Below are 13,733 nucleotides of genomic sequence, written 5' to 3'. Positions count from 1 at the left end.
TGATACGTTTCCACTACAATAACTCTCCCAGATCAAACACACACAGAGAGAGAGACTGCTGCAAGGTTTATGCTTCAATGCACTGAGTTTCAGATAAAAACCCAAGAGGAAAAATCATTAATAGGACTGCATTAAACAATCATATGAGGGAAGAGAGTCTGTCTGCTAAAGTAATCATAAGTTATTCATCATGAATCACAATTTGTACATGATTAGACACAGCAGAAACTCCTATAGGGACTTCTTTTTGTAAATCCAGAATCACACTGGCATAAGAGACATTTATTACACATGACAGCTGACTGGTGAAGTATAAATGCAACGTCACGAAGCAGGTGCAACTCCGTATCCACCTCTATAAAGCAGACAGATGATTGGGAATGGCTTGTTTTCATAAACAAAAGAGGAGATGTGCATAAGGCCAGGTTAAAGGTTTTTTGCATGAATATTGTCATAGATATTGTAAACAAATGATAACTGTATGTGATTTGAATTATGAGGGCTTTTAAATCTACATTTTTCCTTCAATCCCACTTGGAACTTGGAAGTAAACTATTATTATGTACTTACTTATTTTTATTCATAATTTATTATTTTGTTATTCATTATATATATATATATATCCAGCTGAAAATACCTGTAAATAAAAGCTGAAATGTTAATCTCTCATCTCATATTCATCTTTTGATGTCAAACCCAAATGTTTTCAGTTTACAGCAAAAATAAAGGAATTGGCCTTACTGTTCCAATACTTTTGGAGGGCACTGTATATATATATTACACACGCACACATTTTTTCATTCATTAGCCGTTCTATTTATAACCAATAAAGTTTGCAATATCAAGCAGCATAATGGTAAACAGGTAAAATACGTCTTTTTGTACAGAATAGGTCAAATAACTGGAAGCATGAAACCGGAAGTCTCGCACATTAAAATTACAGCTGCACCCACTCTTAAGGTAAAAATAATGTAAAAATAAAAAATTTATATTGTTATGTAGCTAAATGGGATCTGCTCTTTTATGTATCTGTCTCATTAGAAAAAAAGCAGGAGTTCATATATGATTCAGTAGCTGCTCATGTATATTGCCAAATCACTACTAAAGTACACCAATATTAATTTTATACAGCAGTTAAGAGGTTAATATTAAATAACTAACATTTTAGAAACAAAACACTGACAGATATTGTTGATAATGACCTTTCCTTCTGAATGAATCAGTGTTTTTGAACGATTCGGATGAGTGAATGATTCTATGACTCTCTCAAATGATACACAAAAGAACCTTTTCGCCACCCACTGAGTGCACTAGGTTTTTTTGTTTTGCTGCTGTTGTTGGATTCCTTGCAAGGTTTTGTAGTGTTTTCTCCGCTGTTTTATGTTCAAGATTTAATTAAGCAGTCCTCTCATATTTATTGGAGTCTGGTTCAACACATTGTCCGATTACATTAACAGAATTGCTTACTTGCAAAAGGTGGATATACAGATACTTTCTCTTTTATACAAGTAAAAATATAGGAAGCTCAGAACCTGTATTGTACATATAGAGCTTATTTCATTGAGTTCAACAACATTAGTCTGTTTAGTTGCAGATGTCTGGCAACACCTTTTTCATGTCAGCATTAGCTTATTGCCTGCAATGTCTGATGAATATAATAAGTGTGCCTTTATGAGAGCTTTTACTGTAATCTCAATCATTCCTCTCAACTCAGTTTTAGCTACAATATTCAACAAGCAAATCTGGCATTACCACCAAAGCACAGATTTCAAGTTTCATGGATGGAAAACCAGATGTGAACAGATTTTCCAAAACATATTCAAAAGCTGTTTTAAAAAAAAATAAAATAAAAGGAAGAATTTCTGCTGAAGCTCGAGCCAAAATGTCTGTGGAAAATGTCTGTCATTAAGAAAAACAATCTCGTCTTATCTCTAGATAAAATCTTATGTATGTGTAGGTATTTCATTAATGAGAGAAATTTGAATATTATCAAAGTGCAGCTACAATGTAAAATCCCTTAAGGCCTCATGAATGACACTGTTTGTGTGGTGAAGTGTTCATGTTTCAACTTGAGAGGAGGATATACGTCAGACCGGACTGTCAAAACACTCAAATTGCATTATTTGTGAGATCTAATACCTGAAATAAGCTTCCATTTGCATTAAATACTCAGTTAAATACAGTCCCTCTGGCAAAAAAAAAAAAAAAAGACTTTCACATTCCTGCTTTCACAGTCAATTGTTCAAGGCCCAGATCATGAGCAGCAGTTTTCCAAATAAATTTGTTCCCCTACACTGCATTCCAGCTCTACAGAGGTGACACACACACACACACACGGGACTACAAGCTTTTTAACAGCTGTAGCAATTTCACCATTTCACAAAAGCATTACTGATTAATTTTTACAATATGAGAATGCATTTGTGTCTCTGTAAAGTTCAAACTGGCCAAAAGAACATTTTAATAGGCTACATATATTTAACATTATAATAACATATTTTGCTTAATTGTAAACAGTGGTGTTGAATTCTCATCCTGTAACATAATACATCCACTAAAACTACTTCTTACACATTTGCTGAAGAGCTCTGAATTACCCATCATCTCTGTATTTATTTTTATTAGATCTCTTTCAAGGGCAGCAGTGGCAGAAAAGATTTGTGTTCGCTCTAGTTCAGAAAAGAAATGGATATTCAAAAATCCATATGTTTGATGTTAAAATAGACTTGTTATATTGTATATTGCAGATTACAATGTTGCAATCTAAAAACAGATGTTTTATGCATGATTTCCTGGACATACACATATGGCATGATATATGTTGCATGCACATCAAAGCTGCTCCTAATGCATTTGTGCTGCAGATGCTGGTAAATCGACTCCACTTACATGTTGGCAGGACAAAAATTGACCTAGATATAAACCAAAACAAAATTAAAGATGCTATCGCAACTCTGACAGTAAATCACTGGTACAAAAAAAAAGAAGAAATAGTATCATTAATCTACATGTATGTTAATTTATAATATGTGTGTATATGTATATATACATGCATGATTTTATAAAAGTAATAAACACTTTTAGATTTTAAAATAGTATAAAATTAATATTGAAAAAAAATCAATAATTTATAAAAACTGAGTTTTTATAATCATTTTAATAAATAAATAACATTGTAAGTAACCTATTTACATATAAATGAAATGTTTCTTGAGCAGCATATCAGTATATTAGAATGATTTCTGAAGGATCATGTGACACTGAAGACTGGAGTAATTATGATGAAAATTCATACTCTTTTTACTGTATTTTTGAACATATAAATGCAGCCTTTGTGAGCAAAAATTTTATTATTTCAAAAACATCAATGAATCTTGAAACTCTGAATTACTCCAAACTTTTGCCCCCACAGTGTGTGTGTGTGTGTGTGTGTGTGTGTGTGTGTGTGTGTGTGTGTCTAAGCATATAATGTGAAAATCAATATCAGTATCAATCTGAAATCATTCTCATTTGTCATTATTGAAATCTATGGCAGCCCAGCTGAAGACCCTTTGAATTGTGGGACAGGACTGTGGTTTTGTTCATACGTTTACATTCCTGGGGAACACACGTGTGTCTGCATTTACCTGCACATTAACACCCGGCAATCCAAAAAGAAACACTGATCCTTCACACACACATATAGCAACTAAAAACTCAGACCCTCATCAGAGCGCAAACACTGCTGAACATGAGGGTGTGTCTGACTAACACAGGGTGTGTGTGTGTGTGTGAATGTGTGTGTGTGTGTGTGTGTGTGTGTGCATGTTTATGTGGTTTATGAGGACACAAATGTGTATAATGACATGGGTATGACAGAGGTATTACAATATGAAGGTGGTTTATGAGGACACTGCCTATGTCCCCGTAATTCAAAAGGCTTAAAAAACATACTAAATGGTGTTTTTTTGAAAATCTAAAAATGCACAAAGTCTCCTGTGAGGGCTAAGTTTAGGTGTAGGGTTGGTGTAGGGCAATAGCGCACACAGTTTGTTCAGTATAAAAACCATTACGCCTATGGAGAGTCCCCATAAACCACAAAAACCAACGTGTGTGTGTGTGTGTGTGTGTGTGTGTGTGTGTGTGTGTGTGTGTGAGTGTGTGTGTGTGTGTGTGTGTGTGTGCGTGAACATGAGGCCCACAGAAGCACCCAAAAAGGAGAAAATGCTGTGTCTTACGTGTTGACTGTGGATGATGATGGGCCGATACTGGTGGAAGTCAGTCTGGATCACACACACTTTCTTATCCATCCTCAGCAGAGGCTCAGGCTCCCATCCTGCTGTCTCCTCCACGAACGCAGAGGAAGTGAAGCGTCTGTTACCTGAGCCGGCTAAACACACACACACACTCACATGCTCACAGGGGGAGGAACTCCAGCACGAAAAGAAAACATCAGACTCCCTCTGACACTCTCCACCTCCACACAAACACACACACATGATTGTTTCTGTGAAAAAAATATATATGTTGTATTGAACATTAATGGAGCAACAGATATTATGTGAAAATAAATCTTATAAATGTATGAGGTGGCAAGAGGGCCCTTTTACCCCACACACGGGGTATAAGGACCACCAGCATGGGGTAAAAGGCACACGGTATTGATACAAATACTTCAGCTAAAATAATGTTTTTTAAAATAATGTCTTACTTAATACTTGTTCAAAACAATCACTTTAGCAAAGTTTGTACTATTTTCTGCTTACTTTGGAAATTAAAATAATTAATTTTTGTTCAATAAATATACTGTCATTAAAATGTTAATATAAAAAATATAGTTTAAATACAGAAACAAAATAATTTTAATAAGTAAAGATTCTGAAAGTATTGGAGACCAAATTATAATTGAATATATATTTACAGTAGTAACAACAAATTATATTTTATTAGATATGATTAATATCATTTTTTTTATATCATTTTTCATTCTAAACATGGTGATTATCTCTAATATGGACACCCAACATAATAAATGATATTATTTACCATCTGAATCTAACCATGTCATGTCAACAAATGGAAAAGTCTATTAATTATCATGTTAATTACTGTGCGCCTTTAGGCCCAACAGCAGGGGCAATTTTTTACAGCACTGTAAAACATTTAATATTTTGCTTATACTACAAAATGTTGAAAAAACGAAAAACATCCCCTACAAGAATAAGTTAAGAAAACACATCTGCTGAAGCTGGCTGCCTTAAACTTTAAAGTTTTCTCAATTTTTTTTTGTTTGTGTTTTTTACAGTGTAACAAGTTTTTGCTCAAAACTAACCAAAATTTAATTTTCGCACAAGAGAGACTTGTGTTCACAACAAAAGGGAAATATATATATATATATAGATATCAGCATCGGCTAAAATGATTTGAAAAATATAATAGTGCATTCCTACATAAATATTTTTTCTTAACTGATTGGAAAATAAGTTTCCTTGTTCTGTGCAGAAATTATGCATATTTTTGTATGTATAATGTTACGGGGTGGAAGAATCACGCAACAAGGAGAGCTCAGATTAAATTCCCCGGAGGGTAGATTTATTAAAGAAACGGGCTTAATTGCCGTGATTCGTGCTCCGGTGCAGGGGTGCTCTTTGAAAGGGTGGTTCCAGGTGCGGTGGGTCTGTGCGTTGCTCGGGGTGGCTGTTCGGTCACACACTGCTCTCTGGCACCAAACAATATTTAACTTAAGACATGGAAAAATGTCAGGCAAGATCTTCAGCCTTTCAAGAACACAACAGAGAGAAACGGCCTGAGGAGTTACTAATGCTTCCGATGGAAAATATGAGCTCCATGTGGTCTGATACTCAATGACTTGATCATCTTCACTCGAGCAAAACATCAGCACTAAATAATCACTGATGACACATGCCCATCAGATCCAGCCGATCATGACTGATGCCCAAACAAGTCCTGTTATCTATGTGGAATCATCATAATTCTCCCAGGAGTCTTAAATTAATAGTTCAAACTGTAAATAACCCACATTTTAGTACTTCAAAAGAAATCCAAAACAGTCCATGTTTCTTCATCCTAATGGACCGTCCCATCTCAAGCTTGTATAAGCATGTACAGTATATAGGGGGGACTGGGGCAAGTTGTCACAAGATCCATATCTCAGTTCTCCAGCAGTGTTTGATATTGATTTCAAATATCCAGTCCATATGATACAATTACAATATGATTATATATATATATATATATAAAATTCCAGTGTCATTATATTTTCACCATGTAGCAGTCAAAATCAAAATAATTAAACACACTGATGTATTTGGACAAGCGAGAACTAAGAAATTAAGATTTGAACTCAAAATATAAACTGTGTTCCCAGGATGAGGGTATTTTTTCATAAATGTTATGGTGGGGCAAGTTGTAACATGTATTTAAATACATTTCATATTATTTAATGTAATCTGTTAATTAGTTTGCCATAAAGATAAAAGATATTTTATGCAATGAGTGTTTTAAATAGTTTAAATTTGGTCAAAAAGCCACTAAGAGTAGATTCCTATTGGGGCAAGTAGTCACATACATTGTATATATTGTAATTGTATGCAATCCATAAATTATTATTTGCCAAAAAATATAAATAAAATAGTTTCCATTTTTTGCTGTTTCATTGAACATTTTGAGTTTCACATTTTTACATTTTGTTGGCAGATTCCTATTAGGGCATGTTGTCATGTGTTGTTTTTAGTATAAGTTAACTGTGTTTTTAGTATAAATTAACTGTGTTTTCCTGAGTGGTTTTCTTGTAGCTGAGACTATGTGGTCTTGCAGAAATAGATGACTTTCAGAAATAGACCTACCCTGAGAAATATTTCCTCTATATACATGAACAATGTGGATATATAATAAAGCTTTATTCCTATAAAGCTTTATTTTTCTATAATTTATAGCGAACACTGAACACACTGAAGCAGGTCAAGAGTTCAGTGTGAGCGCTGAGGTCAGATTAGTGTGATGTATTACTGCACATTTTAAAGTTGTGCTCTCTTCTGAGTGTTTAGTACATCGCCAGAGATTTATGATTTGAGAGCAATATTCTCCTTCACAGCATGTGTTCAGAAAAAGCTACCGGTCGAGCTAAAGCCCTTATTTCATTTGATGACTCTGACATCAATCAAAATACCAAAACAACAGGCAGAATTCAGTGTGAAGCCATTAGACCCAGAAGCTCATCAGATTGCTGTCTGGATTCATGCCATCGCACTCTGAATGCTACTTTTGTTTGGTCACTATATTCATATTAAACTATAACCCATATTTCTCTTTGTATGAGTGCCAGTGTGCTGAGCTCTTGAATATACAGCGATCCTTTCACCTGAACGCCACTCAAACTGCTTTGTTATCTTCAGGAATTTGGGCTGCTTTAATTGATGCCTTTTTCCATCCTAAATGTCATGAGATTAAATGTAATGACTGATTTATCAATACAGGTCTGCATAGAGACATTTACAAGCTATTTTTGGTGAAGCACATCAGGAATGACAGTTTAATTGTATTCATTTTACTCCTTCCTTGTTCAGATAAATCAGAATAGTTCCCTCAAAAACAAACATTTGCTGAAATGTGCTCACCCTCAGGCCATCCGAGATGTAGATGAGTTTGTTTCTTCATCAGACTTGAAAAAGTTGAACATTGCATCGCTTGCTCACCAACGAATGCTCTGCAGTGAATGGGTGCCGTCAGAATGAGAGTCCAAACAAAAACATCACAAGTAATCCACACCACTCCAGTCCATCAGTGGACATCTTGTGAAGCCAAAAGCTGCACATTTGTAAGAAACAAATGCATCATTAAGATGTTCTCAACTAAAATACAAGTCTGAATCAGGAGAGAAATCTGCACAGATCAAGCACAGTTTACATGGCGAAACAGCTCTAAACAAATATTATAATATGGGGGATGGACTTTTTCACTGGAGAAGCGTTATGAATTATGGATTCTAACCAGAAGCAACGGTTTGAAGTTAAAAAGGTCTTAATGACAGATTTGTTTCTTACAAACACGCAGCTTTTCTCTAGATTTCTCCAATCTACATCTTGGATGGCCTGAGAGTGAACACATTTTTATTTTAGCTGAACTACTCCTTTAAATGCAATGTCTTGGTCTGGCAAATGATATAAACCATTTCTATGTCAAACTTTACTCCATGTTAATGTTGATCCTGGCCAGGTGCCGTAGCGTGTAAACACACATGCATGCGTGCCAGGGTCTTTACTGATGTATCCAGTCAGACAACCAGCACAAATTCCACCTGGACAGATCACCTCCCAAAATTAAAGCATGTCAGGACAAGTATAATATTAAGCTTACAGTAGGACTTCAGTATTAAAGATCGAATCGGTTTTCTTTGCTGCCATCGTGTCTTATGATGTTTGAAGAGTGAATGTAAATCAGTGAGATTTACTCTCTCACTAATAATCCTTACATCAGTGAGGTTAATATATCATGCAATGTTTTTTATTTGAAGTCCTTTTGATGCATTCTCTGATGCATTCATTTGTCCAAATATAAACCACAGACATAGACATGAATCAGTCCGGCTGCTGGTGAAGTGTTTAATCTTCAAAACAGAAGCACAGTCAAACATCTAACAACAACAAAATATCAAAATGTATAGCATATTTTCTTCGATTACACAAAGATTTATATCTTGATATACAGGTTTTTGATGGCAAACTTTATTGGAATGAAATCTGACACACTTGTAGCGCCACCTATTGGAAGTACAAATGATTTTTTTATATAATTAAATGCATTGAAACACATTTAAGTACTAAAAATATTGTTAATGAATATTGATTAGTTAAATATATTTTTGTTCTGTTCAAACAGGCTTACTTTGAGAATGAATATGGGTCCATAGAGACGACGGGCGCTGAGGGGAAGGCTGCTAATTAATTTGGATTTTGTGTGTGTGTGTGTAATCTCTGTGTGTAAGTGTGTAATAGGATCAATCTCACATGCTGGACAGCTGAGCCAAATTCCCACTGACTTACATTAATCCCATAGTGTAGTGAAACACAGCAGGTGCCGCTCTCACCTAATATACTTTCTTGAAATCAATCGCTGTTCGCTGCTGTACTGAGAGTCGCCGCATGAACACAAGCAGCTCATACTCTATTCACCTCTGTATACCACAATATTTTTGTCCGTTTCATATATTTTGATCTCATACAGGCTGCCGGGTGGGAGAAGCTGTACCATACTGTCCCAAATAAACACTGACAGGTTTTCTGTGGTGCTGCATAAAACAAATAAACATGAAAATATCATTAAAAGGACTGTATTGTGACAGATATGTGGCAGAAAGAGAGTCATACCTGACAACATCAGCAAAATAAGGCACATCCAGATCCAGATTTTTATGGTCAAGAGGTTTCATGATGGCCTCCTAAAAACAAATATAACTTATTAACAATGTTTAGCCCTTGCACATGTGCATTTATGATTTGCTAAAATAAAAATTACATTTAAAAATCTGAATAAAAATGACAAATTTGATAACATATGTCAATGTTACAGATAGAATTTATTAATAAAATCAATGTTTAGTTATGTTAAATTAACGAATAATATTATCAAATATAAATAAATTAAAATCAGGTATTTTTATTTATTGTTAAGTGTACAGATGGCCGTACCTCAATATACTCCTTCAGATCAGTAAGGTTCATTACCATTCCTGTGTTTCTGTCAATCTATGAAAACAAATGTACAAATATTACAATACACCAGATTCTTCAGTATTAAAATGTGTATTTATTTATTTTTTTACCTAACATGGTTGTTACATACCTTTCCACGAACAGTCACTTCAACTAAAAAAACAGAAGTAACAAAAACTTGTTTACTTGTGTGCATGAATGAAATATGAGACATAATCATTACTAAGGTTAACGATGTATGTGATCATAATTTATTGCTACTACATGTATAATAACTCACCTGTGTAGTTATGACCATGGCCATTAGGATTGTTGCATTTTCCAAATATTCTTTTGTTCTCCTCATCACTTAAAGATTTGCTAAAATAAATAAAAATTAAATTTTAAAAATAAAAATAATACAAATACCAACACCACTACTACTCGGTTACTACTACTACTACTAATTATTATTATTGAAATTAATACTTTTGCCAATGACTTAAAATAAGAGGCTGTTAACGTTTAGTCAGACTGGTGAAAAACTACATTTCCCATAATTCCTTCGTGTTGACGCAACATGTTTCGGACTTCCTGCAACAGTTTGCAAATATTATTCAGAATTCAGACTGATTGTTGGAATAATGTGCATAGATTTACCCAAACCCGGATTCACATTTTGCTTGTTGAAATAATAAAGGTTCACGATGCAATGCGCATTAGTGGAGGTTAGAAGGCAAACCGTGGTTTATTTGCTCACAGTAACTTACCTGTGTAAACGATGGCAGGCGCTGAAGCTCTGCACGCGCGTGATGAAGCCGATGCGCTCAGACATGATGATGAAGATGAACAGGAGAGTGTGTTTATGGTGCTTTATAATCACAGCTGCACTGCACTGGTTCTTCACGCTATAATAATATACATTTCATGATTTTCAGTTCAATTTCAGTTTAGTGGAGGCGTGGCTTCATCAATCCGCCCCCATGCATGACATGCTAATCGATTATATATCATTACATCAGCACTTTCCTCGTGCATGATTCTGCTCATGAGCGTCATGTGGCTTCTATGTGGCTACTAATGTCATATTATTTACGTTTTTCTGCATTTTACTATATGAAATAATATAATTTAATATTAAATTAAAATGACATAACATAACTATAAATACATTTAATTAATTTATACATTATTATTATTATAAAACATATCATTGTTATTAATATAAAAATTTTACCGCTGAGAAAAAAGCATAATCTCAATGCAAAATATGGATACTGATAAATATAGCAAGTAAATTCGTTTTGTAACAACTACAATATTGTGATTCAATCAAATATTATTGTCAGTATTTTGATCGCGCGCGCGCACACACACACTTAATTATATATTCATTAATAATATTGTACATTTGTTTTGTATCAACATATAATGTGTTTTTTTTTTTGTGCATATGCGTTGATTTTATAATAATACCAAAAATATATATTACCAGTTCTTTATCTCTAATTTTAATCTTATATTGCATTTACATGTACAAAATATGGTCCTTGATAAATGTACATGTAGCCAAACATTACTTTATATTATCTCATTTTTCACAATTATTTAACCAGGATAATCTTGTACCATATTGATATATAAAAATACAAGGAGTAAGAAAATATATTATATTGTTATCAACATGAAGTGCATTGAAAATTACGTCAAGGTTTTCCAAACTGGGTTTGTGAAGGAACTGCAGAGGGTTTATGAGTTTAATGAAAAGCTAATATTTAATGAAATTATACAAATGTTCAATTAAAACAAATTTATCAAAATATAACACTTACTGAAAAAAATGAAATATTGTATCGGTTTACCTGCCATTTGACCATAACCAGTGTTAGAGATCATGCAAATGTGATGCTTCATTATTAAAATATTTATTTTAAAATCTCAGGGGTACTTCAAATAAAATTATAGCCTATTAGGTGAGGATCATTATATTAGAGGATCAGATGACAAAAAAGGTTGGCGAATTTGTGCATTCTAATGTATTTGAAAGACAAACATACCTAAGTAATACATGGTAAAATAACCGACTGAGTGATAATTCAAATAAAAATGAATGTGTTCATCAGTACACATCTCAACACTTCTTAAACCTGAAATGATTTTGGCAAATCCAATGCCTGACTAATGACTGAACTCTGTGCTAATGTCCGCAAAACTGGAACACTTTCTCTTATTTTTATTATATATAATCCAAATATTATTCATGTTTTTTTAGTGTTGATCTTATAATATTATATATTGTTACATAACCTATCAAAACGTTTAAATTATATATTATAAATAACACTTAACATATAAATTAGTCACCTCTGTGCAAAAAAGCATAAATATTTATTGACTAATTGTTCTTGAACACTCTCACAAACCAAAAATAGTAAAAGTGTTGGTTCGTAAACTGTACATGATATTAATTTGCATGCACTCAATGCAAAAGGGACCTTAATTAACACACATGTAGGCAAACATCACCTCAGTAAACTGGTTTTGTAATAGCATGCTGCCATATTGTGGTTTAATCCGAATGCATCAAATAAGATCAGGAGGTCTCCTGCTGTTACATAAGCTCATAGTCTTTCAAGACTAACTCCTTGTCTGCCAACTATCAAATCAAAAGACGCTTCAGCTAATCACTTTGTTCTCTTTAATCCTCGGTTGAGTTTAAATAGCAGACAGTGCCATTATACTGGACACTCAGTTACAGTTCACAAAATGGGCAATGCTAAAAGTGGAGCGCTTTCCAAAGAGCTTCTGGAGGAGCTGAAGATGAACACCAAGTACAGCGAGGAGCAGCTTTACGCCTGGTACCAGAAGTTCCTGAATGAGTGTCCGACAGGCCGCATCAGCCGGGAGCAGTTTGAGAGCATCTACGCCAGCTTCTTCCCCGACGCCGATCCCAAAGCTTACGCTCAGCACGTCTTCAGGAGCTTCGACGCCAACAGCGACGGGACGCTGGACTTTAAAGAGTACATCGTGGCTCTGCATCTGACATCCTCAAGGAAGACCGTCGAGAAGCTGGAGTGGGCCTTCGCTCTGTACGACGTGGACAGGAACGGCACCATCACCAAAAACGAGATTCATGAAATAGTGAAGGTGAAAACTAGCACAGATTGATGTAGACATTGTAATCATTGCTGGGTGGATTGCTTACAAATTGTAGTCCATTACTGATTACAGATTACATGACGGAAATTGTAATCCATTGGATTACATTTATTAGGTGATGTATTCTGACTAGGCCTACTTTTAGGTGACTTTAGATTGAAAATTGCCTGTGTGTGTAATTTCCTAAAACTGGAAGGCTTTCCAAATGTAAATAAATGGTAGAATGTTTTAGAAATTAAGGACAATTATGGGAGTAATCCAGATTACATGTAATCAGTTACTGCCCAGCACTTATTGTAATGTACTGTCATCAGAATATGTACAGTCTCTTTGCTCTTCTTTGCAGTCAATATTTAACATGATCTCCAAAGAAGACCAGAAAAACCTTCCGGATGATGAGAATACTCCTGAAAAACGAACAGATAAAATTTGGGACTTCTTTGGGAAAAAAGAAAACGGTAAGAGAGTTTTAGTATGTGCTGCATTATAATTATGTGACAAAGATTCATCCGCTTTAACAGAATAAGCTTTATTGTGTTTTGAAGAATGCATTTCCTCTGTATCATCATCATCATCAGGTAAAATAACAGAGGGCGAGTTCATTCAAGGAGTTATGGACAATAAGAACATCCTCCGTCTGATTCAGTTTGACGAACCACAGAAGGTCCAAGAGAGGCTCAAAGAGAAAAAGCAATAATGTTTTTTTTTAATTGCTGCTGGTTTGCATTTTAGTGCGATCTGATTCTTTTTTTTTCATGTGCACTGTAATGCTTTTGATTTCTGCTGTTATGTGTGGACCGAGATTTCAATACAATTTGTGCCATGAAGTATACATGTAATAATGCTGCAGTAGAAAACATGAAATGAAATAGACAGTTAGAAATG

At 34.5% G+C, this 13,733-nt stretch overlaps 2 protein-coding genes across 2 annotated transcripts; one reads left to right on the top strand and one right to left on the bottom strand.

Moving 5' to 3' along the window:
- Nucleotides 1–8,577: 8,577 nt before the first annotated feature.
- pts (6-pyruvoyltetrahydropterin synthase) lies at nucleotides 8,578–10,723 on the bottom strand. Its single transcript, XM_079398375.1, has 6 exons — nucleotides 10,460–10,723; nucleotides 9,991–10,070; nucleotides 9,841–9,863; nucleotides 9,687–9,743; nucleotides 9,366–9,436; nucleotides 8,578–9,286 (listed from the first exon to the last, which is right to left on the bottom strand). Exons 1-6 carry the CDS (start codon nucleotides 10,522–10,524, stop codon nucleotides 9,163–9,165), a joined length of 420 nt encoding a protein of 139 aa, XP_079254501.1. The 5' UTR covers nucleotides 10,525–10,723; the 3' UTR covers nucleotides 8,578–9,162.
- A 1,732-nt stretch (nucleotides 10,724–12,455) lies between these two features.
- Nucleotides 12,456–13,664, top strand: rcvrnb (recoverin b; the record flags this gene model as incomplete). The annotated part of the gene is made up of 3 exons (XM_079397656.1): nucleotides 12,456–12,836; nucleotides 13,195–13,306; nucleotides 13,427–13,664. The coding sequence occupies 3 exons, from the start codon at nucleotides 12,456–12,458 to the stop codon at nucleotides 13,543–13,545; spliced, it is 612 nt and encodes a 203-aa protein (XP_079253782.1). The 3' UTR covers nucleotides 13,546–13,664.
- Between the last annotated feature and the right edge of the window lie 69 nt (nucleotides 13,665–13,733).

This window comes from Barbus barbus (assembly GCF_936440315.1).
Source record: "Barbus barbus genome assembly, chromosome: 38".
In the NCBI taxonomy this organism is placed as follows: domain Eukaryota; kingdom Metazoa; phylum Chordata; class Actinopteri; order Cypriniformes; family Cyprinidae; genus Barbus; species Barbus barbus.
Note: the sequence above shows the minus strand (reverse complement) of the source record. Positions and strands in the feature narration are given on the sequence as shown.

Coding starts and splice junctions, on each gene's coding strand:
- pts (XM_079398375.1), bottom strand. CDS start 10,524: ATGTCTGAGCGCATCGGCTTCATCACGCGCGTGCAGAGCTTCAGCGCC. Junction 10,071..10,459: donor GCCTGCCATCGTTTACACAG/GTAAGTTACTGT, acceptor TATTTATTTTAG/CAAATCTTTAAGTGATGAGG. Junction 9,744..9,840: donor AAGTGACTGTTCGTGGAAAG/GTATGTAACAAC, acceptor TTGTTTTCATAG/ATTGACAGAAACACAGGAAT.